This window comes from Perognathus longimembris, chromosome 2 (genome assembly GCF_023159225.1).
Source record: "Perognathus longimembris pacificus isolate PPM17 chromosome 2, ASM2315922v1, whole genome shotgun sequence".
Classification (NCBI taxonomy): domain Eukaryota; kingdom Metazoa; phylum Chordata; class Mammalia; order Rodentia; family Heteromyidae; genus Perognathus; species Perognathus longimembris.
The window spans coordinates 95,293,270-95,315,198 of NC_063162.1; the positions used below are offsets into that span (position 1 = coordinate 95,293,270).

The window sequence follows — 21,929 nt, forward strand, 5'->3', positions numbered from 1 at the left end:
TGAAAATCACTATACCTGATTTTAGTACCCTGGATATAGTATATATGTGTATTGGAACTACAGAAGGGAAAGAGAATACCAAAATAGAGAAACAAAGGATAAAAAGACAAACCAATGCAACAGCAATACTTACAAAACTATATGGTATAAACCAACTGTACAACTCATGTGTGGGTAGAGGGAAATGGGGAGGCGGGGGAAAATGAGGGGGGAGATAAGTTGGATAAAAAAATGTACTCACTGCCTTACATATGAAACTATAAGCCCTCTACAAATCACTTTAACAACAAAGAAATGAAAAAACAAAAAGAAAAAGAAAAACAGTAAAGAGGTCAAAGACTCAGTGACTTTTGTTGGAATAATGTTTAGCTAAAGATACTTTTATAAATAAAATTTTCAATGACATCTTTCTAGAACCTAAGTAATTCTAGAAACTAAGCAATTCTTTCCAAGTACTGAATTTTCTGTAAAGATTATAGTGTCAGTCTGGTTGATTACTGTTACTGAAACCCATTAGGGCTTCACTTTTGATCTTCACAGATTTTCCAGTGAATTTAAGTCCCTGAGTACTTAGGCATTTATTTAAAAGTGTGGATCATGTTTAAGTGATCAAACTAACAGTGTTCATTTTTCAGCTATTTGGAATTCATTTAATTTGGCAAACTTATTGCAATAAAGCATATTAAAATCTGAACTCATTCTCTTAAGCCACAAATACTATAGAACCACTAAAATGCATTTACATAGTGAAAGTATACATTCTACAGCTATGTACCATTCAAGCACAGTATTGTCAGTTTAGTAAACTGACAAATTGTTTAGGAAACTAAAGTGCTTATTTAGATTCCATTCATAAGCTGGTTCTAGATTTATTATGTAATGTTTAAATATGAAAGAATTGATAGGTCCAGACTGATAAAAATGATGTTCATTTTAGCTATTGGAAAGTGGTTTTATAAATCTTTAGACATTTATTTACTTTTGTAAAGCTAGACTTTGTAAAATGTTCCTCACATTTTGTACTCTTAATTATAGATATTGATATGATTTGGTATTAAGATGTAGTTCAAATGCCCAAAATCCAAAATTCTTTGTACATAACACTTAATCCTTAACATTTTCCCCTTGTGAATAAATGCTAATCTTTTGCTCTTCATGCTTTTATTTCTACAGTGCCTAAGACATTATTGAAACTACAAACATCTACAGCAGCTTCAGTGGACAGATTTCATATTTTGGAAGCCTGTGTATGATGTTTTATCACTAAACATGCGATGTGGAATCCTTGAAGCATAGAATTCTGTCCTGAATAAAGAATCTCTGACCTGGAATGTAAGAAAACCTCTCCTCTCCAGCATGACGAACCAGGAAAAATGGGCCCACCTCAGCCCCTCAGAATTTTCCCAACTTCAGAAATATGCTGAGTGTAAGTACTGTTATTGATAATACGATTTTCTTGGCATTTGTAGTAAACAAAATATCATTTACTAGGACACATCGTAGATCTTATTCATAATGGAGACATGTGCCACTGGACTTTTGTGTTTACAAGGATATCAGCTTGAGAGAAATTTTATGGCATGGAAAAGAGAAAAGATAAATTAAATCAAACATTAAATTTAAAGGAAAATAGAATATTGGATAAAATAAAGCTTAGAAAACACTCCATGTCTAATAAGAGTAAAGAATGAATCTGACAGACTAGCAGAAAAGACTCTATTGAAATGGAGGACACAAAGTAGCCTATGGATAGAAAATAAAAGCCTATATTATACATTACTAAATATAAAACAATTTGCAGATAACAGGTGGAAGAAGAAAGACACTTTCTTTTCCTTTTGTTTCTCCTACTTGTTAACCTATCATTTCAGGAAGGACTGAAAGTAGTAGTAAATCTGCTATGGAATTCTGTGTTTACAATTGAGTGTAACTTCCCCCACAAGTCTAGCAGCCTCTACTACTTGAGTCACAGCTCAACTTCTGAGTGTTTGCCTTACTTTCTTTCTCTCCTTTCTCCTTTCTCTCTCTCTCTTTCTTTCTTTCCTTCTTTTTTTCTTTCTGTCTTTCCTTATTCCTTCCTTCCTTCCTTTCTTTCTTTCTTTCTTTCTTTCTTTCTTTCTTTCTTTCTTTCTTTCTTTCTTTCTTTCTTTCCTTTCTTTCCTCTCTTTCTTTAAAAAAAAAACAATTGAGTGTAACTTCAACTAGAGGTTTCAAAAAAAATGAGTGAAGACCGTATGTTAATTTGTTTAGTTAGTGTATCAATACAAACTATATCCACGATAATCATCTGAATGGTAAAATACATAGAATTAAGTTTCATTATGTAAGTGAAGCAAGATTTTCTTTGCTAAGAAATTTATCTTACCAGGCATACTTTTAATATCATCTCCCCCCCCCCCACGTAAAAGCTTCTATGCCATACATATTAATCACAGCTAAGTCAGGTGTTGAAGGGAGAAAGGAAGCAACTGAGCAGTAGCATACACTCAAATGGCTTACAAGATTGAGAGAATAAGTATAGTGACCTATAGAGAATAGAATGAAAACCTAGGAATACTATGGTGAATAACGCCAAAAAAAAAAAAAAAAAAAAAAAAAAAAAAAAAAAAAAAAAAAACCTACAAGAAATTCAGTAGAGGAAAATGATCCAGTAGCACATAATAATGAAAGAGACAAAAAAAATGAAACAGTTGGTGAAACTTATGCAGAAGAGGTATGGCATGTAGGAATGAACTGATAGTGAACATAAGGAATGAACTGACACATGTGAAGAAGAAGCAGAGACAAAAGTTAAACACAGAAGTTGATTTAGAATACAAAACAATCAATATGAAAACAGCAAATACTAACACATTGATTCTTTACATACTGATTCAGGAAACACTAGCAAATACTCCATATTATGAAAGACATGTTCATAAAAGTCATTTTTCTTTCTTTCTTTTTCAGGTATAGTATTCTCTAACACAAGTTGGCCCTAAACCCATGAGTTTCTTGCCTAAACCGCTTCAATGCTGGGATTACAGTAAAAATTCCTTAAGCAAATAGATGGAGATATCCTAAGTTTAGGAAGCCCATAGTTAGAAGTGCCTTTCCCTTGTGAATAATCATAAAATACACTACTACCATATTTGGAAAAGTTAGTAATTTTTGAAATCAAATTATAGCAAACATACTAAAATCTATTTAGGGAGGCTGAAATCTATCCTTTTATCCATCATTTATCTATCCTTTTATCAAGTAAGGCAGATTGTAGCCTACAATAGTTAGCTTTGTGCTTCTTGATTGCAGTCATATAGATGATACTTTTTTTTTTTTTGCCAGTCCTGGGGCTTGAACTCAGGGCCTGAGCACTGTATCTGGCTTCTTTTTGCTCAAGGTTAGCACTCTACCACTTGAGCCACAGTGCCACCTCTGGCTTTTTCTGTTTATGTGCTTCTGAAGAATCAAACCCAGGGCTTCCTGTATGCTAGGCAAGCTCTCTACCACTAGGCTATTTCCCAGCCCAGATGATACTTTCTTTTTTTTTTTTTTTTTTTTTTTTGGCCAGTCCTGGGCCTTGGACTCAGGGCCCGAGCACCGTCCCTGGCTTCTTCCCGCTCAAGGCTAGCACTCTGCCACTTGAGCCACAGCGCCGCTTCTGGCCGTTTTCTGTATATGTGGTGCTGGGGAATCGAACCTAGGGCCTCGTGTATCCGAGGCAGGCACTCTTGCCACTAGGCTATATCCCCAGCCCAGATGATACTTTCTTAATTGGCTCATAAATTATCTGTGATTCTTTTTTTCTATATGCTTTTCATTACTGCAGTGAGTTTAGCAGTAAGTGGATAAATCTGAGCACTTTCTTTAGTTACGATTCTTTATGGTGCTACACAAGATGAAAAATACTAACAGAGGGGTTGGGGATATGGCCTAGTGGCAAGAGTGCCTGCCTCATATACATGAGGCCCTGGGTTCGATTCCCCAGCACCACATATACAGAAAATGGCCAGAAGCGGGGCCATGGCTCAGGTGGCAGAGTGCTAGCCTTCAGCAAAAAGAAGCCAGGGACAGTGCTCAGGCCCTGAGTCCAAGCCCCAGGACTGGCCAAAAAAAAAAAAAATACTAACAGATTTGGACTCTATTCTCAAGAAATTTACAATATCCACAGGTCTAGAAGACAGTAGATAAACAATTGTCTTGGCAGAAAGGTTTAAGGGTCTATAGGAGGTTCACAGTCAGGTGAAGCTGGGAAAAGAGAGAAGTCTTCATGGAAATGTGAGACTTGAAAGGTAACATGAAAACCATAATTTAAGTTAAACAACAATGAAAATGAAAACATTGAAAGGGCAAATTTGAGAAAGAGATGAGTCACATTTAGCTACATCACAACTTAAATACAGTGAAGGTTATATACGTGGGATGAATCAGAACATGTGATGCTAAACTCAGACAGTTAGGCATCACTGTAAGGCTGTAAGTGGTTGTGTCACATAAGTATGTTCTCCTTGAGGACTTTAACTTGAAAATTGAGAAATTGAGAGGTTTTTCCATTACTGTACCAAATATCTGCAATAAGGAACATGTTAGTGTGAACAGTTTGTGTTGACTCACACTTTAGGACATTTCAGCCTATGGTCACTTGGCCTCATTGCTTTCAAACAGCATGCAAGGTGGCACAGTCTGTCAGAATAAAGTCATGGAAAAATACAGGTATCCACCTCAGTACTAGGAAGAGAAAAGGAGAGAGGAAAGGACCTGGGTCTTAATGACTATTCAGGAATATGCCCCAATGACTGTAGCACCTCCACAAAAACCTCTCCTTTCCAATATTCTATCATTTCCCAATAGAATCAAGATGAAGATCAAACCCTTCACACATGTTCCTTTGGGGGAACGTTTAAGAGGCAAACTTAGCAATGATTGTGGAAAAGATCAGGGATGTTAGATGAATAGGCTATGCAGTTTTGGAATAGTATAATAGTAGGGATTAGGATACTGTGTTACTGAAACTATGAGATAAGATCTTGGGAAATAATAAAGTGCAAAGAGAGAGAAAGCAAGAGGAGAACAAGAAAAGAAAGTAGGGCTGGGAATATGGCCTAGTGGCAAGAGTGCTTGCCTCATATACATGAAGCCCAATTCCCCAGCACCACATATATAGAAAATGGCCAGAAGTGGCGCTGTGGCTCAAGTGGCAGAGTGCTAGCTTTGAGCAAAAAGAAGCCAGGGACAGTGCTCAGGCCCTGAGTCCAAGGCCCAGGACTGGCAAAAATAAATAAATAAATTACTCATTAAAAAAAATTTTAAAAAAAGAAAAAAAATTAAAGGAAAAAGATGAGAGATTTCAGACTAATATCCCAGATTTGATTTGAAGGATGAAGATAATGTTGTTATAGTGAAAGAATTCTTCAAGTAAAGGCCATCCTGATTTTGATTTGTGTTAAACTTGACTTGATTACTAAAATCTACTCTCAAATGTTTTGGGAAAAGGCTTATGAAAGCATTAGTATAAAGAGGCAAATTACAGTTCTAAGAGTTAACTTATCATTTATAGCTAGTATTTCTCTCATAAAAAATTTCACTTGTAGTATGTTGAGAGACATTTACTCTAAGATATAGATACACATAATCTACAACTTGTATTTTATTAGCTAAGGAAGATAGGAGCCCAATATGACTTTATAACCCTTTGTTGGTTAAAAATACAATAAATTGAGGATATATCTAATACACATATCTCCCTACTAAACATCATGTCTGAATAAGAAAATGTAATGCAGAGTGACAGTCATTAACTTCATGATTCTGTGGTAGGCCAAAATTACAGCTGGCTGCTACTATTCAGCCCTGCCAGAGAGAAGTATACCATATGTTATTATCCTGTAAAAAGACAAAAATCTAAAGTAGGTCTTCAACTGAGCATGCTTCTTTTTGCCTCATCATAGAGTCTAAATACTAAGTTAAACCATTATAAGCTAAGTATCAGTTCTATCACATAAGAATGTGGAATCAATTTGGCATAATGCCTAAAACAAGTGGCAATAAAAATTACCACAGATAGAAAAATGAGGGAGGAGGTAACAAGATGAACCAGACCTGTACTTACTGCCTTACATATGAAACTGTAGCTCCTCTGTACATCACTTTGACAATAAATAAGTAAATATTAAAAAAAATCTACCCCAGATATTCAGAAAGGCTCAAGGTTATAATCCTAGATCCTTTGGAAGCTGAGATCTGATTCAATGCTAAGATGGGCAGGAGAGTCTTTGAGACTCTTGTGGCCAACTGGGCCAAAAGTGTTGGTGTGGCTCAAATGGTATAGCACTAACCTTGAACAAAAAGCTTTATCAGTGATAACATCTAGGCCCTGAGTTCAAGCGCTAGAACTGGCACACTCACACAAAAAAATTACCATGGGTAAAAATTTCAATGTACTGCCACTAAGTTTAATGGATGTTTAGTAATTTCATAGCACACAGTGATGCCAATGATGCAAAAATTGCAATAGAAGTTATGAACAAATTGCAACTATGAATAGAAATGTATTTCCAAAATGGTATTTAGGAGCAAATTACAAAATACAAAAGAAATATAGGTCCAGTTCTATGATCACTATATTTACAACCAAGACAATATGAAAATTACTATATATAGTACATTTTATTATATAAATGACTATTTAAATTACTATATTGCTACTAATTACTGCTATATTTTGTTGTTATATATTGTTTATAAAATTAATATATATGTAGTATATATATATGTATATTTCCCTCAACAAATTTGTTTACTGAGTAACTAATAAGCAGAGTATCACAATACTAATAAATTGCCATTTTGTAAAGATACTTGAAGGCATACTTACCACCTGAAAATTATGAATACAACCCTCTCTTCGTTGTTCAGTGAATGTCTGGTATGTATCACAGATATTTACACACCAAGTGTTTTTTATTATAGTACTATATTGGCAAGTTGACACTTTACCCACAGTATTTTATGGAAAAAGTTTATTAAGATTGATTTTCCTGATTTTATGTTTTACATCATTTTGTGTATGTGTATGCTTATTCTGAGGCTTGAACAAAGGGCCTGGATGATTTCCTTGAGCTCCATTTATATATAAATATATGTAAATATATATTTATTATTTTTTGTTGCTTAACTGGAGATAAAACTCTCATAGACTTTCCTGTTTGGTCTGGCTTTGAACTACAATCTTCAGATCTCTCTTCATGAGAAACTAGAATTACAAGCATGAGCCACCAGCCCAGGAGTGCATTTGGTACCTTTCAATAACAAATGTTTATATGCATCAATGAGAAAAATTTAAAGTTATTAATGTAACAACTCAAATGTGACATTATATGTGTCATTTATAAAATAAGTGTTTTAAAGATGTTTTTGAGGGATGGAATAGAGTTATGACTTTTAAAACATTGTTATTGTAAAGGTGATATACAGAGGGTTATAGTTACATAAGTCAAGTAATGAGTACATTTCCTTTTGAACCGTATCACCTCTTCTCTCCTTTTTTCCCAGTTTTTCCTTAACAACCCTCCTCCCTCACAAGTGGTATAGTTCATTTTCAACATCATGTCTAGTGAGTATTACTGCTGTTCATCCTTTGTCCCAACATTTCTGTGTCTGTCCTTACTCTTCCCAAAACACAAGAACTTACATATAAGACAAAAATTATAGAAATCAAAACAACAACAAAGGAGGATAGAGAAAGCAAAAACCAAGAAGTAAACTAATATAAAACCTGTTTCCATTTCTTGGAATTCACTTCCATAAACATAATTTTATCTGATCATATGCTCATAACTACTGAAGGTTTGTGATCCTCTCCTAAGAATATCCTCCTTTGGTCTCACACTGTGAGTGTCTAGTGTCCTGTACAATTTATCATCTCTAAGTACATTGTTTGTGGGAATGTAAACTTGTTCAAATACTCTGGAAAGCAGTATGGAGGGTCCTCAAAAGACTAAACTTAGAGCTATACTGTGACTCAACATTCTACTCCTAGACATTTATCCAAATGACCACAAGCAAGGCCACACTAAAGCTACTAGCACAATCATGTTCATTGCAGCATACCATAGCCAAGATACATGATCAAACCAGATGCCACTCAGTGGACACAGTTCAGGAAAATGTGGTATGTATACAAAAGGGGATCCTATGCTTCTCTCAGACAGAATGATATTGTACCATTCATAAGGAAATGGAAAGGACTGGAAAAATGTTATACTAAGCAAATTAAGCCAAACCAATAGAAACAGGTTGTATGCTTTCACTCATTTGTTGTAACTACAAAGTGCCTATAAATCACATAGTAAAAATGCTAGATGGCTTTTTAAGGCAGAATAAATAAGCTTGTGGAATCCCATACTCTAGCAAAGCCAAATTATATTATTGAACCTATAGAATATTGTCAATATAATTTCATTGATTACTTAGCAGATTGTGGATTCTCCTCACATTCTGTAATGTATACTATAACTGTTATTGTTGATCTGATGTCTAGTCTGTTCTTAAAATTAGTTGGGGACATATAGGGCAACACTAGCTCAATATTACTTGTTAGGCAATTGTTATAGTAGCTTGTATTAAATTCCCTTGACATATCTGAGTCTGAGAAATTTAAGACTTCATTTTTAAAATTTTAATGTTAATCCATTGTATCTTTCTTTTCATTTCATTATTATTAAAGTATGTACAGAGGGGTTACAGGCAGTGAGTACATTTCTTATCTAACTTGTTACCTCCTCCCTTATTTCCCCCCTCTCCCTCCCCATTTCTTCCATGTGTTGTACAGTTGGTTTACACCATATAGTTTTGCAAGTACTGCTGTTGCATTCATTTTTCTTTTTATACTTTGTCTCTCAATCTTTCCCTTCCCTAGTTCCAATGCACAGATATACAATATCCAAGTTACTAAAATCAATTAATATCAGGGGTAAAACCACATTGTCCCATTCATAAGGAAATGGAAGAACTTGGGAAAAAAAATCATATTAAGTGAAGTGAGCCAGACCCAAAGAAACATAGACTCTATGGTTTCCCTCATTGCGAATAATTAGTACACTTCTACAATAGTCCTAGTAGAAGATTATAATAGCTCAATAGTTATGTCCATATGAACAGATAAGATGATACTAAATGAAATGAACTCCAAGTTATGAAAACAAGTTGTGTATCTATTCTTTTTAAAAATTATTTGTAAGTACTTCCACAAAGGAGATGTCATTTAAACAAAGTAGATTAAAGTAATATGTATGTCCAGTGATGTGTTATTTTGAATGTGCTTTTATATGTGAACTAGAAAGGCTATTTGGTAAATTTTTAGTACCAAAACTGTTGATAATTATTAGTTTGATAGGGACACAATGAGTGTGCATTCTTCTCTGTTTGAACATATTGCTGGTGCTCAAGTACAAAAGTGTCACATTTTAGAGCTTGATGAGTGGGTGTCTTTTTTCCTGTTAGGAGACTAGATCCTGCTCACAAGGTAGAAGCTTCTGGCATTCTTGGCAGCCTCAGTTCTGTGTTGTCCCCACAAATAAGGAAGGCAGCTAATGTGGAGCCTGCTGTGCCTGCCTAGAGCATGCTGTGACCAGGCTCCTGTTTAGGGTTTCAGGCTGAGTCACTCAAAGGGAAAGCATTTCCTTGATATGTGAGAGGGGATTATAATTTTCTTCTCCACATTTTATATAAAGTCATCCGAACTGTTGTCATAAGATAGAAAGCTCTCACTCCTGCTGTGTGGAGAATTGAGCAGATCACATTATTGGTCTCTCCCAGCTTCCTACTGTGGTTTCCTGATGCAGCAGCAAATGGTTAAGTAACTCCCAAATTTTTTGCATGAGTAACTATGAAAAACCTTTTTCTATGTAAAACCTACATGATATTTCCAAGTTATTCATTAGCAGCCCACCTATTGTCACATTGGATTAGCTTTTTGTTTGAGGCATATAAAGTATGTTAGATAGCATGCAAATTATTTTTGAATAAAAATACTGGGTTATTATGGTGGGAACATTTCCAAACTTTCACAAATTTCATACTGTTTATAGCAACTGTCAATGTAAAGAAAAGCAAAATTATGGTGAACTGAGAACCAACATGCCTAATATTGAGAGACAGGGCACAATCATTTCCACTGAAGAGAGCCATTTATCATGATTTTATAGAAAGGATAGCACTTTTGCTCACTAATATTTGATGGCATAGAATCTCAGCCATGTTCTACTTTATCATCAGGTCTTTACAAGTGTGATAGCAACGTTTTTGTTCCTGTGACAAAATATATAAGCAAAACAAAGGATATGCAATTGGTTCATAATTTCAGAGGTTTGGATCTATCATGGTGTAGAGGGCAGGGCAGAGTAAAGCAGCAGACAGAAAGTAAAGAGTTTGAATGAAGGATTAACAGGCCCTCCTTTTCTTCTGATTCTATCATACTTAGCTAATCCTCTGTCATACCCAGAGCTGGGCTTTACTAATCAAAGCACTTCCCCACCCAATCAAACTGACCATTAGGTTATGTCATCATAGCCTTTCTCTCTTAAAAAGAAAAAGAATCTCACTTTATAATACTTAGTGTAGAATTTAATGACACAATCTTCACCATTATATGTAATAACCTTTGGAAGCGCTACAATAAGCAACATGAAAATATTGCCTTATTTAAACCCCATAATAATCCTGAGAAGAAAGTAAATTATCCTTTTTGAGAACTTTATGCTTCTGGATGTTCATCTGGCATGGATATTTGGCCTGAAAAGTGACAACAAAGGTTAAGAGGGCAATTATTTGTTTATGCTTCTTCCGAAGCTTGATATGCCAATAAACAGAGTACTAATTCCAGCATGAGCTGGAATCCAAGATTGCAAAGCCAATATCTCCATTAGCCAATGGTCATCTTTTAGAGGGTTTCTGCATGCAAAACAATAAAAAGAAGCATAGCTGCCCATTAAGACCCAAGTACTAATGTCACTGGTATCTTATGGTCACTATCCTTGGTGCTTTGTCCAAAACGCGGGAGACAGAGTTGTTGGAAGGAAATGGATACATATGAGGCCATCCCTATGGGAAATAGAGGAGAATGCTTAGCTCATGTCATCTTAGAAGGCTCAGGGAGCACAAAGTACTTTCAAGGGACACCAGCGCATACAATAGTAAGATAATAAGCAGAAAATTTCCTCCTGCTTCTTGGTAATTTGGTTTTCTGGGTATCATCCCCTCCTCCTTTAAATGATTATAGATATTGATCTCTTAGGGGCACTATATGGACTTCCCTTTTCACATAAATTAGTTTTCTGAAAATCAATTTATATGGACACAGGGAAAAGAAAGGGTATTAGAACCATGCTGTGCCAAGGGAGGATCTTTAAAGGATAGGTCAAAATTGGAAGGGGAGACCAAAGTAGTCCTTCCCACCTGCTTGCTAAAACCTCCACTGCCACTTCTGCCTTCTCTATCCTTGGGATCTGGGATGATGTCTCTGTGCCAGCTGCTTCCTCTTATGTAGGGCTCATTGAAGCTTTGCTTCTTGAAGAAGCAGGATTTACTATACTTCTCAAACTCATTCCTTCTCTGTTTGGGGTCTGGGAAAAAAACTCATCTACCAAAACTCAAACAATAAAATTGGAATCAGGAAGTACAGTGAAATTGAAACTTCAATTGTTAATGGAAGTCTTGCAAGACAGAGTCTGATGGGAAAAGACACCCAAAGCTGTTACTGCAAGCATTTCACTCTCCTAATGTCCAAGTCCCTCCTCATTCTTCACTGGCTGAGTACTATGAGCTGTACTTTTCCTGACTGCTGTGTGGGTTTTGAAGGATTGATTCCTACCTTATTCCCCCATGTCAAGACAGACATCGGCACACTCAAACAGGTTTGACTACATGCCTGTCCACAGGCAGGTTCCAATCTGGACCTGGCCAAGGACACAACACTTGGTGCCCAGGGTACAATAGCCCTGCAAACCAGGTAGAGCATTCCACCGTGGACCTGGCCAAGGACATTGCCTTGAGCCCTCAAAAGACTATAATCCATTTTCTATTTTCTGCTTCCTTGTTAAGCCTTATATAAGACAATGCCAAAATCCAGTCCCTTGCATAACCTCTAAACCTGCAGGAAGGTTTGTGCCCCTATTTGGCAATAAACAGCCCTCACCTGCTGACAATTGAGTCCAGCCTATTCTTATTCTCATTCTCCTCCATTTTCCTAACAGGTTCCATTGTTTTCTATTAGGTAATTGTAACATATGTACTTCTTGAGACTGGCTGAATTTTAGAAGCAGGTTTTCATGATCTCTCCTCCCCTTCATTCTCTTGGAGGAAGAAGGCTTGTCTTGGTTTGAGGTTTTTAGCACACAGTTGGTTCTTGTGTGTGCGTGTGTGTGTTTAAATTATTATTATCTGTAAGTAGTTGTGCAGAGGAGTTGCCATTTAATAAAGTAGTTTATGAATGCAACACACTTTCTCATTTCATTAATCACCCTTGTCCCTGCCTTTTGGCCTACTTATGTCCTCATGGCTAAGGCTGCTACTATGAACTCAGAGTCGGATCAAATAGCTACCTTTGAATATGGACCACCAATAACTCTTTCTTACAAATCTCTCAATATTTCTTTGTTTTACATACTTGGAGGCACTTGTGTTTTAGCTGAGAAGTAAGAGTGCTTACCTAGAATATGGAAGGTTCTGGGATTCAGCTCCAAGATAGCCAAGAAACATGGAGAATAAGAGACAAAGAGAAAAAAAAGAGTGAAAGAGAGAGAATGGAAGAATGAAAGAGAGAGAGAAAAATAGAGAAAGAGAAAGGAAGGAAGGAAGGAAGGACAAAAGGAAGAAAAAAAGAAAATAATACATTGGAGGGAAAAAGAATTATCATAAGACAGTTGTAAATGTAGCCATGGTTATAAGAGGTTTACTCCTCGAGTCAATGCTATCTCTGTATCTTATCTGAGTATATTGGAAACCATGTATACTGATAAACAGTGGTATATAGGGTAAAAAAGACAAACGACTACAAAAGCAATACTTGCAAAACTGTTTGGTGTAAATGAACTGAACAACTCATGGGGGGAAAGGGAAAAGGGAGGGGGGAGGGGGGAATGAGGGACGAGGAAACAAACAGTACAAGAAATGTATCCAATGCCTAACGTATGAAACTGTAACCTCTCTGTACATCAGTTTGATAATAAAAATTTGAAAAAAAATAGAAAAGGAGTTTTACTCCTTTCTTTAAACTCTCTTAGACAGAGGAGGAGCTAATTGTATCTTTGAACTATGTTTGTTACTTGACTCACAGAAGGTGGGCTGAGAAGCTAAGAGGAAGAGAAACCTGACCTCCTCCTATGTGTGAGTTTAATTCACTGTTAAGCAAATTTAGATCATAAGCTAAGCCTGGTAATTCATCATGCTGAGATTAGCTTTTACTTTTGTCCTTTGCTCAGTGTTAGATTGGCTCTATTTTGGGAGGCCAAACCACTTATTGATAATTACTCTCTTTGTATAAGACAAAAGAATAAACAGCAGAGGGCTATTTAGGCTAGGGTCTGATAAAACGTAATTTGGCATCAGATCAATCGATTTGAATCCTAGTAGTGTGATGTATGTCTTAATTTCCACAAAGGATCACACTAAAGCTAATGATTACATGTGATTATGGAGGTAAAGAGATCTGAAACTCATATATCCTTGTTTTGATCAGGACCCTGATAGTCTAGCATAGGTACTTTAATTCCAAAGGATTTTTTTTTCCCTCTCTGAATGGTGCCTTTTCAAGTATGCAATTGGTTAAGATGAACTACCCTGACTTCTCTCTAAATTGGCTTGGTTTCATCTTCACATTTGGTCTGATATTTGAATTTGTAACCTTATTTTAGATAAGACATTTCTGAATCACATTGATGTTAATCAATTATCAACCTCTCCTGGCTCGACCCCAGATTGTATATGTGGAATATTTTTTTTCTGAATATTATCATTTGCTTAATTCTTTTTCTAGTTTTCTTCCTCCCTCCCTCCCTCCCTTTCTCCCTCCCTCCCTCCCTCCCTTTCTCCCTCCCTCCCTCCCTCCCTTTCTCCTTCCCTCCCTCCCTCTCTCCCTCCTTTCCTTCCTTCCTTCCTTCCTCCCTTCCCCCTCTCTTTCTTTCTTTCTTCCTTCCTTTCTTTCTCTCTTTTTTACTTTTTTTCTTTCTTTCTTTCTTTCACGGTGGAACTGCTTGAAAATGTTTTCCTATTGCTTGGATTATCTTTTGTCCATTTGATTTTTGATACTTAAACCTTTCACTAGTAAAAGATAGTTTTAACTATAAATGTTTAATTTCCAATTATCCTAGGCTCCAAAGACATATCATTTTGATGAGTTTTAATATCTATTTCTTTTAACTTTTTTGACCTTGCACATTTTAAAATTTCCATTCGTTTTCAAATTTAAATATTAAAGTTATGACCTATGTGGGCAATGGTAAAGTTGAGTCACATTATGCTATAACTGAAATGTCCACAAAATCTGGGTAGTTTAACAAAAGACAACCTTATTTTTATTGTAAATAACTTAATCTCAGAGTGTTCTCAATTAAGTCCCAGTCAAAGGAACAACCATCTTCTTTGGAAATGGCCAGCTTTAGTGGCAGAGAAGAAAAAAGCTGAGAGATGAGGGTAGCTCTTGGGCATTCTCTCTGGTAGTGACAGTCCTAACCAAATGATATGGCCAGGTTTAACTCTTAACCTGCAAAGAAATGCATTCCTCCCATCTCTCCAGTTACTGACAGGAGTAACATACATCTTGTTGTTAACTTTGGGAAAATAAGCACATCATAATAATATCCTTGAAACTCTATTTCTTCATATATAAAACAAAGACAAAAACTATCTATAAAATGGTTCTGGTTTTTATTAATAATTTTGCAATGAGTTACAAGTAAAAGTTAGCCTTAAGGATGTGTATCCTAACTGTGTACCTCATCCATAATCAGGCTTATCTTAAAAAGTTGTTATTCAGTATCAATTTCCTTAGTTGTTACATAGTACTTTACTTATAGGAAATACCATCAGGTCAAAGCAGAAGCAAAGGAAAGTGAGTATACAGGCTAGAGCAACTTAGTTTTCCACCTTCATCATTTAGTAAACAAGGATTACTTAGTACAGGCACTGTACTTGGTACTTTTGTCATAGAAATTAGCAATTTGTTACTTTTGAAAAATCATAGTTTTTATAGATACAAATATGGTTGCAAACAATAAGGTAAAGGGATTGATATCCAGCTGGACACTGGTGGTGCTCACCTGTAATCCTCACTACTCTGGAGGCTGAGATTCAAGAACTGAGGTTTGAAGGAAAGTTAATGGCAGTAAAGTCCATGAGACACTTATCTCCAATACAAAAAGCTGGGGGTGGATCTGTGACTCAAGTGGTAAGGGGCTAGCCGTAAGCATAAAAAGTTCAGGGAAAATGCCCAAGCCTAAGACAGAACAACACATTGGTATCATAATGTGTATATAAACACATTAATCTCTCTCTCTCTTTCTCTCTCTCTCTTTCTCTCTTTGTGTCTGTGTGGTGTGACTCTGGGAAAGCTTGAAATGCTTTGAGTTCTGCTTCATGTGGGTAGACAGCAATGGGCTTTTAATTTGTAATTAAAAGAATTGCATAAGAGTGAAAGAGAGAGAAGCAGTTGTTAGAAAATGTACACTGAGGGGCTGGGGATATGGCCTAGTGGCAAGAGAGCTTGCCTCATATACTTGAAGCCCTGGGTTCGATTCCCCAGCACCACATATACAGAAAATGGCCAGAAGTGGCGCTGTGACTCAAGTGGCAGAGTGCTAGCCTTGAGCAAAAAGAAGCCAGGGACAGTGATCAGGCCCTGAGTCCAAGGCCCAGTACTGGCCAAAAAAAAATTTTTTTTTTAAAAGAAAAAAAAAAAAAAGAAAATGTACACTGACATGAGATATCATTACACATTAGGGAAGAACTTGATGCACATATTGACATATTGAATGCATATGCAAATATATATATGTGTATATATATATATATATATATATATATATATATATATATATATATACAGGTCAGTAAATGAGAGCATATATAAATCTGCCGGAGCCAGCTGGCAGTGAAAAGGGAATCCTGAATGAGGGGGCTGAGGATTAAAGAAAAGGAGAAATACAAGACAAGAGAAAAAAGACAAGAGGTGAAGATGGGGTACGGGAGGTCTGCAGCCTCAGATTGTAACTCAAGGCTGCAGCCACATTTATTTATTTATTTATTTTTGGCCAGTCCTGGGCCTTGGACTCAGGGCCTGAGCACTGTCCCTGGCTTCTTCCCGCTCAAGGCTAGCACTCTGCCACTTGAGCCACAGCGCCGCTTCTGGCTGTTTTCTGTATATGTGGTGCTGGGGAATCGAACCTAGGGCCTCGTGTATCCGAGGCAGGCACTCTTGCCACTAGGCTATATCCCCAGCCCCACATTTATTCTTAACTTCCAGTTTATATGCAGTTTAGGAACCAGGGAATAGCATAAGGTTGCTAAAATTCAAGAACACAAAGGAGCTTTGAAGTTCACAACATCTGATGGCAGTAAAGACAAGATAAGGTTGATTAACATCGGAATGTACTCCAGCAGACATAGCAAACCTGACATAGCAAAGCAATTCCGGGTAGTGGCTGAGTTGCTAGTAAACAAATGTCCTTGTACTTAGCATATCCTAGTGATAACAACACAGCCAGAGGTCAGAATGAGATTAGCTGCTCCTTCGGCTCCCAACATCTCCCCTGTCTTTGTTTAAAGAAGCAAACCAGCCTGTCTTAGGTTGGGTGGGTTGCCTAACCTGCCTTACCTGTCATCAGGAACATCTTCAGAGCAAAGCTGAAGGCCCTGTCATAGGTGGGTCAGGCTGAGACCCCCTCGTACCCATCTCTGGCTGTGGTTCCCCTCAGGGGAAAATTCATTCACTTGAGCTTGACCTTATGCAACTGACTGGCTAAACTCATGAAAGAGTTTTGTAATATGCGTACAGTGCAAGGAAGGCATAGGAAAACCATCAGCAAAAGTATCCCTGGGCCAAGCAATGTCATTAGCAGCCTCTCAACATTAGTCAAGGAAGGCATATTCTGTTGAAGTTGTTCAAACCGTTCTTTTGCTGTTTTTGCCACTTCAGAGTCCAGAGGTGGAGCTTGTTCTAGTCCAGCTATTTGCCTATGGAGTTGAAAGAGATCTAAGGACAAATTATTATGGTGCCAAATACCATTAAGATGTGCTACAACTTGTTCCCAAGGATAGCTCGACCCATTATATTTATGGAGGGTCAAACAAATAAAGTCAAACCCAGCATGACAGTGCACCCATTGCAAAGTTTGTAAAGCACGAATTTGTTCTCCCAGAGACAACACAGATTCATACAATGCTTCTAATTTTTGTTCTACTTTATCATCAATCCTGCCTTGAAAGTGCAGGGCTTGCGTAGTATTATGAGAAAGCTGATTAACATAGTGAGCTGTTTGCACACTTTGTGTCAAAGCCACAGTAGCTGCTGCAGCAGAGGCAGCTAAGGAAATAAAGGTACAATGCCTGCTATCAATAGCCCTATAAATCATCTAGGGCGCATGAGCTCTTTTAAATGTTTTAACATTTGAATACCTGTTTCTTCATACCAAGCTTCAGATATGTTCACAGGAAGCATGACAAATAGAGGCTGCTTAATAACAATTACAGAATCAGTAAGACCACTGTACAAGCAATTTGTAAATGAACAGTTAGTACAAGTAACACTGAAATACATGGCTCCTATAGAAAGAAATATTAAAAGGTCCATACATAATGGCATAAAGAGGTGTTACACAACTCATAATATTTTTTAAAGAAGTGGGCCAGGAGATATTATTTAGGGCAGGCACTAACATCCAGACATGACGTTGAGGGTTTCCATTCTTCCACCACAGACCTGGGTTGTACTTGTTGGTGAGATTGGCTCCGGACCAGTCCATCAGTTGAGAATTAGTTCCTGAAATATTGGTTATAAAAGGATGCTCATGTCTACACTTTATGGGGTGCAGTTCTCCCGTGGATTCTACAATTTGAGAAGAATTGATGCAGCGAGGTATCATGAAGGACGATGTAGAATTAGCATGTACAGGGAACCCAGTCAGCAATGAAGTCATTTGTATATTATATACTTGACTGCTATCAGGAATCCAAATTCTATGATTTATGGATTGCATTACAGTACAGTCTGGAATATAACTGTTGGAGTCAGTTGTAAAACATAAAGGGGTTCCAATGCCAGAAGCTGCAAAGTCTCCCATTTTAACGTGTTGGACAAAAGGATATAGAGCTGTACCGTATGCTGATCTGTTGACATGTACGAACACCTCAGCTCCTTCCAAGTCACAGGGTGCACAATCGGTGGATCTGGCATATAAGCCCAGTGGGTCAGCGTTTGTATCATTCTGATGAGCTTCCGCAATCTGAACGCAACGCTCAGGTAGCCAGCAGGCATCATTTTCATCCTGTGAAAAAACACAGACATGTCTTCAACTCCATGTCAATATTGGATCAGGCCCATGCCAAGCACCTGTTAAAGGATCTTTCCACTTAACTTGGGCAAAAGCTCTTTGCTCTCTCTTTTCCCAGAACCGCTGTCCTTCGGGAAGGCCATTACAGTCCAAATTTTAAAAATTTAGTACTAATAAGGCATGAGAAAGAATATTAACAGGAGAGAGTGGGTATAATTCCCCCCCTTTTAATTTAGAAATTTGGTGTTTTAACAAACCATTGGCCCGTTCAACAATTCCTTGACCTTGAGGATTATAGGGAATTCCTGTAGAGTGAACAATTTGGTAAGATTTGCAAAGAGTTTGAAAAGCTCGTCCAACATATCCCAGACCATTATCAGTTTTAATATGTTTAGGAAGTCCCATTGTAGCAAAGCAGTGTAAGGCGTAGGAGATACAATGTTTGCTAGCTTCCCTGATAAGAGGAGTAGCCATAATAAAGTTAGAGTAGGTGTCTATGGTAACATGGACAAAGTGGAGCCGGCCAAAAGAGGGAATGTGGGTAACATCCATTTGCCAAACATGGTTGGCCACTAAGCCTCGAGGGTTAATGCCATTGGAGGGCACACGTAGGAAGGTAGAACAGTTGGGACAAGTTTTTACAATTTGATGAGCCGCCTCACGTATGATATGAAAATGCTGATGTAAGGCACGACTGTTTTGATGGTGGGCAGCATGTGATTGCTTTGCTAAGTCAATTTGAGTGAGGAAAATTTGAGTAGCCTCATCCGTAATAGCATTGCCCTCACTTAATGGTAAGAAGAGGCAAAGTGAAGTAATTTGTTGGAGGGACAATGATGTGAAATTGTGCCCATAAAATTGGCCCAAGCAATGGCCCAGGAATCACAATGAATATAAAGCTGTTCTTGCTGTTGTAAGTATAGGGGATATAAATAACCTGTGGATCTCGTCCAAGATATTTACAAGATTCCACACAGCACATATGGGCTAAGGTGGCCACCAATTCATAATAGGGAGTTAACACTTTTGAGGGAGTAGCAGGCAAGGAAAGCCATAGAAGGGGTCCCTTCTGCCAGAGGACTGCTGTTGGAGAATGAGGTGTAGTTAAAATATATGCTTCCCGAGGGGCTGAGTAATCAATATAATTTACATGTTGGGAAGAGATGGCAGAATTTACTATGCTTAAGGCTTCAGCTGCTTCAGTTGTCATTTGTCTGGGAGATGTTGGGTCAGTGTCCCCCTTTAATAAATCAAATAAGGGTTTTAATTCAGCTGTGGATAATTTAAGATAAGGGTGAAGCCAATTAATACCTCCCAGAAATTTTTGAAAATCATGCAAGGTACACAAATGCGAAGTTTTAAACTGTAATTTCTTGACTAGTAAAATAATAAGGACGTAAAATATGACCTAGAGGGATTTTTATTTTTCTCTGTCTGGGCTGGCTTCGAACTGTAATCCAAGGAGTCTTAGCCATAAAAGCCCTTTTTATTTTCAATTAAACCAACAGGAGAACAATAGGAGTAGAGTTTACCTGTAAGTTGTTAAGAATTGACCAACAAATAGTTGCCAGAGTTCTGCTGTAATACTTAGAGAAAAGCACACTGAATGAGATCCATGTGCCATCAAATCAAATCATATTATTTAACCTTACCTTACCACCAGGTGGAAGAGAGCACAAATGAATAAAAATCAAGAGGGCAAAGGTCAGGACAATGTAAAAAGTCTCAGCTTCAGTGGATCTGAAGTGGCTATGTTTTCCATCCCAAATCAGCAGGCCTCTTTAGTGATGTGTGATGGAGGCAGGCAGGAGAGAGGGGTCGGATCTGGGTGAGGCTGTAGTGGCATCTCAGAGTCCCGTGGATAGATTGTCACACCTCCTGCTGGTTGCCTGCAAATTTCTACACAGACTGGTTAAAGGCATTTTTAAACAGATTTTAGAAGGCATGGGCCTTTAACCATCTTCCTAGTCACAAAATCCACACAGATTAAAGGCCAACCAAGTCTGCTCTCTGTAGCAGTCAGGACAGTTTGGGAGCAGACTGTGGAGGCAGCTTCCTGTAGCCACAGACTGCCACGGTCCAATAAGCTAGCACATATGTCGACCTGTATATCCTATGAAGCAAAATGTTAATTTCGGGTCAGGAAAATTTAGGTTAATAGTCACATTTGTATAAAATGACTCTGATCCCTCAATCTCAAAGAGTTTATGAGAACACAGCAAAAAAAAAAAAAAGAGAAAAAAAATGGAGAAGCAATATCTTAGTCTATACCAAAGAATTATCAGGATTAGATATACACTTGATTCTTAGCATAGATAGACATAAAGAATATCACACTAGTTTTACATCATTGTACTTATATCACATGCTGTACATTAGAACCTTTTGGAGTTTTTTCTTAGACACATTTACTTGCACCCAAACATGTCAGTCAGTTTGGGTTTAAAATCTGTTCTCTTTTTTTTTTTTTTTTTTGTTATGTTTGTTTTTTTTTTAGTTTTACCAACAGATAGACATAGACAGACAGACAGACACATACAGACAGTGTGCACAAGCTTTGGGGCACACTTAGAATTGTTCTTTAATTGGTCATGTAAGTTTTCTGGAATTCCAGTGGCAAATGATATTATTTTGCCTATATTCTAGAACCACGTGGTTAATTAGTCTGAGACGCCACATTTTGAGAAACCAATTCAGCTTCCATGGGGAGCTGAAGTGGGACTCTATGGCGAGAGAAGTTCCAGGAGATGGGAGACAGGACATGAACAGAACACAGACAGCAAGCTCACAGCAAGACACCTTCACCTTCCAACATTTGAATTGCAAGGCCACAGTTACAGAGAGTTCAGAGTGGGGGCAGGGTTACCGGGAGCTGGAGACTCCAAGTCCCTGCCCAGCCTTCAGGAATTTGGCATGTCCTTCACCTGGGGGATGGGCTGGTTTCCACCTCCAACCAATTTTATTGTCGACCATGTGCTCAATGCTAGAGAAAACTTAGGATTTAGCCAAACAAGCAGAATTTAACTGAGTCTCCAAACTTAACATCAATAACAAGAATAGAAAACCTTTCTTTGAGTCTTTCAAAGCAGATGTTAAACAAATATTGTTACCTTTGGAAGCTAACACCCGCCTATCCTATGTTAATAGGCAGGCAGGCAGAGTTTAGAGAGAGATACAGAAAAAGAGACAAGTCCTGAAAAATATTCCAAATATGTAAGATTGGGCTCAAACTTGAGCAGCTTTCCTGAAGCATTTTAGACTGTCCCCCACTTGATGAGTGACCAGGGGAGCTGAACTAGAGATCAGTTGACTCCAAATACCCACAATTGCTGATCCCCTTGACCTAGCCCAGTGGCTTTATGGAAAATCCAAGCTCCAGGCTAATGATCACTTACTCTGGTTGGATTT

General features: G+C 37.6%; 1 protein-coding gene across 6 annotated transcripts in view; it reads left to right on the forward strand.

Moving 5' to 3' along the window:
- The first annotated feature begins 1,289 nt into the window (after positions 1 to 1,289).
- Dgkb (diacylglycerol kinase beta) overlaps positions 1,290 to 21,929 on the forward strand; it is a 549,587-nt gene continuing 528,947 nt past the window's right edge. For all 6 annotated transcript variants that reach the window (XM_048337833.1, XM_048337834.1, XM_048337835.1 and 3 more), the window contains exon 1: positions 1,290 to 1,426. In XM_048337833.1, coding sequence (XP_048193790.1) covers positions 1,357 to 1,426 — 70 coding nt within the window. In that variant the 5' untranslated portion in view covers positions 1,290 to 1,356. The remainder of the gene's footprint in view (positions 1,427 to 21,929) is intronic.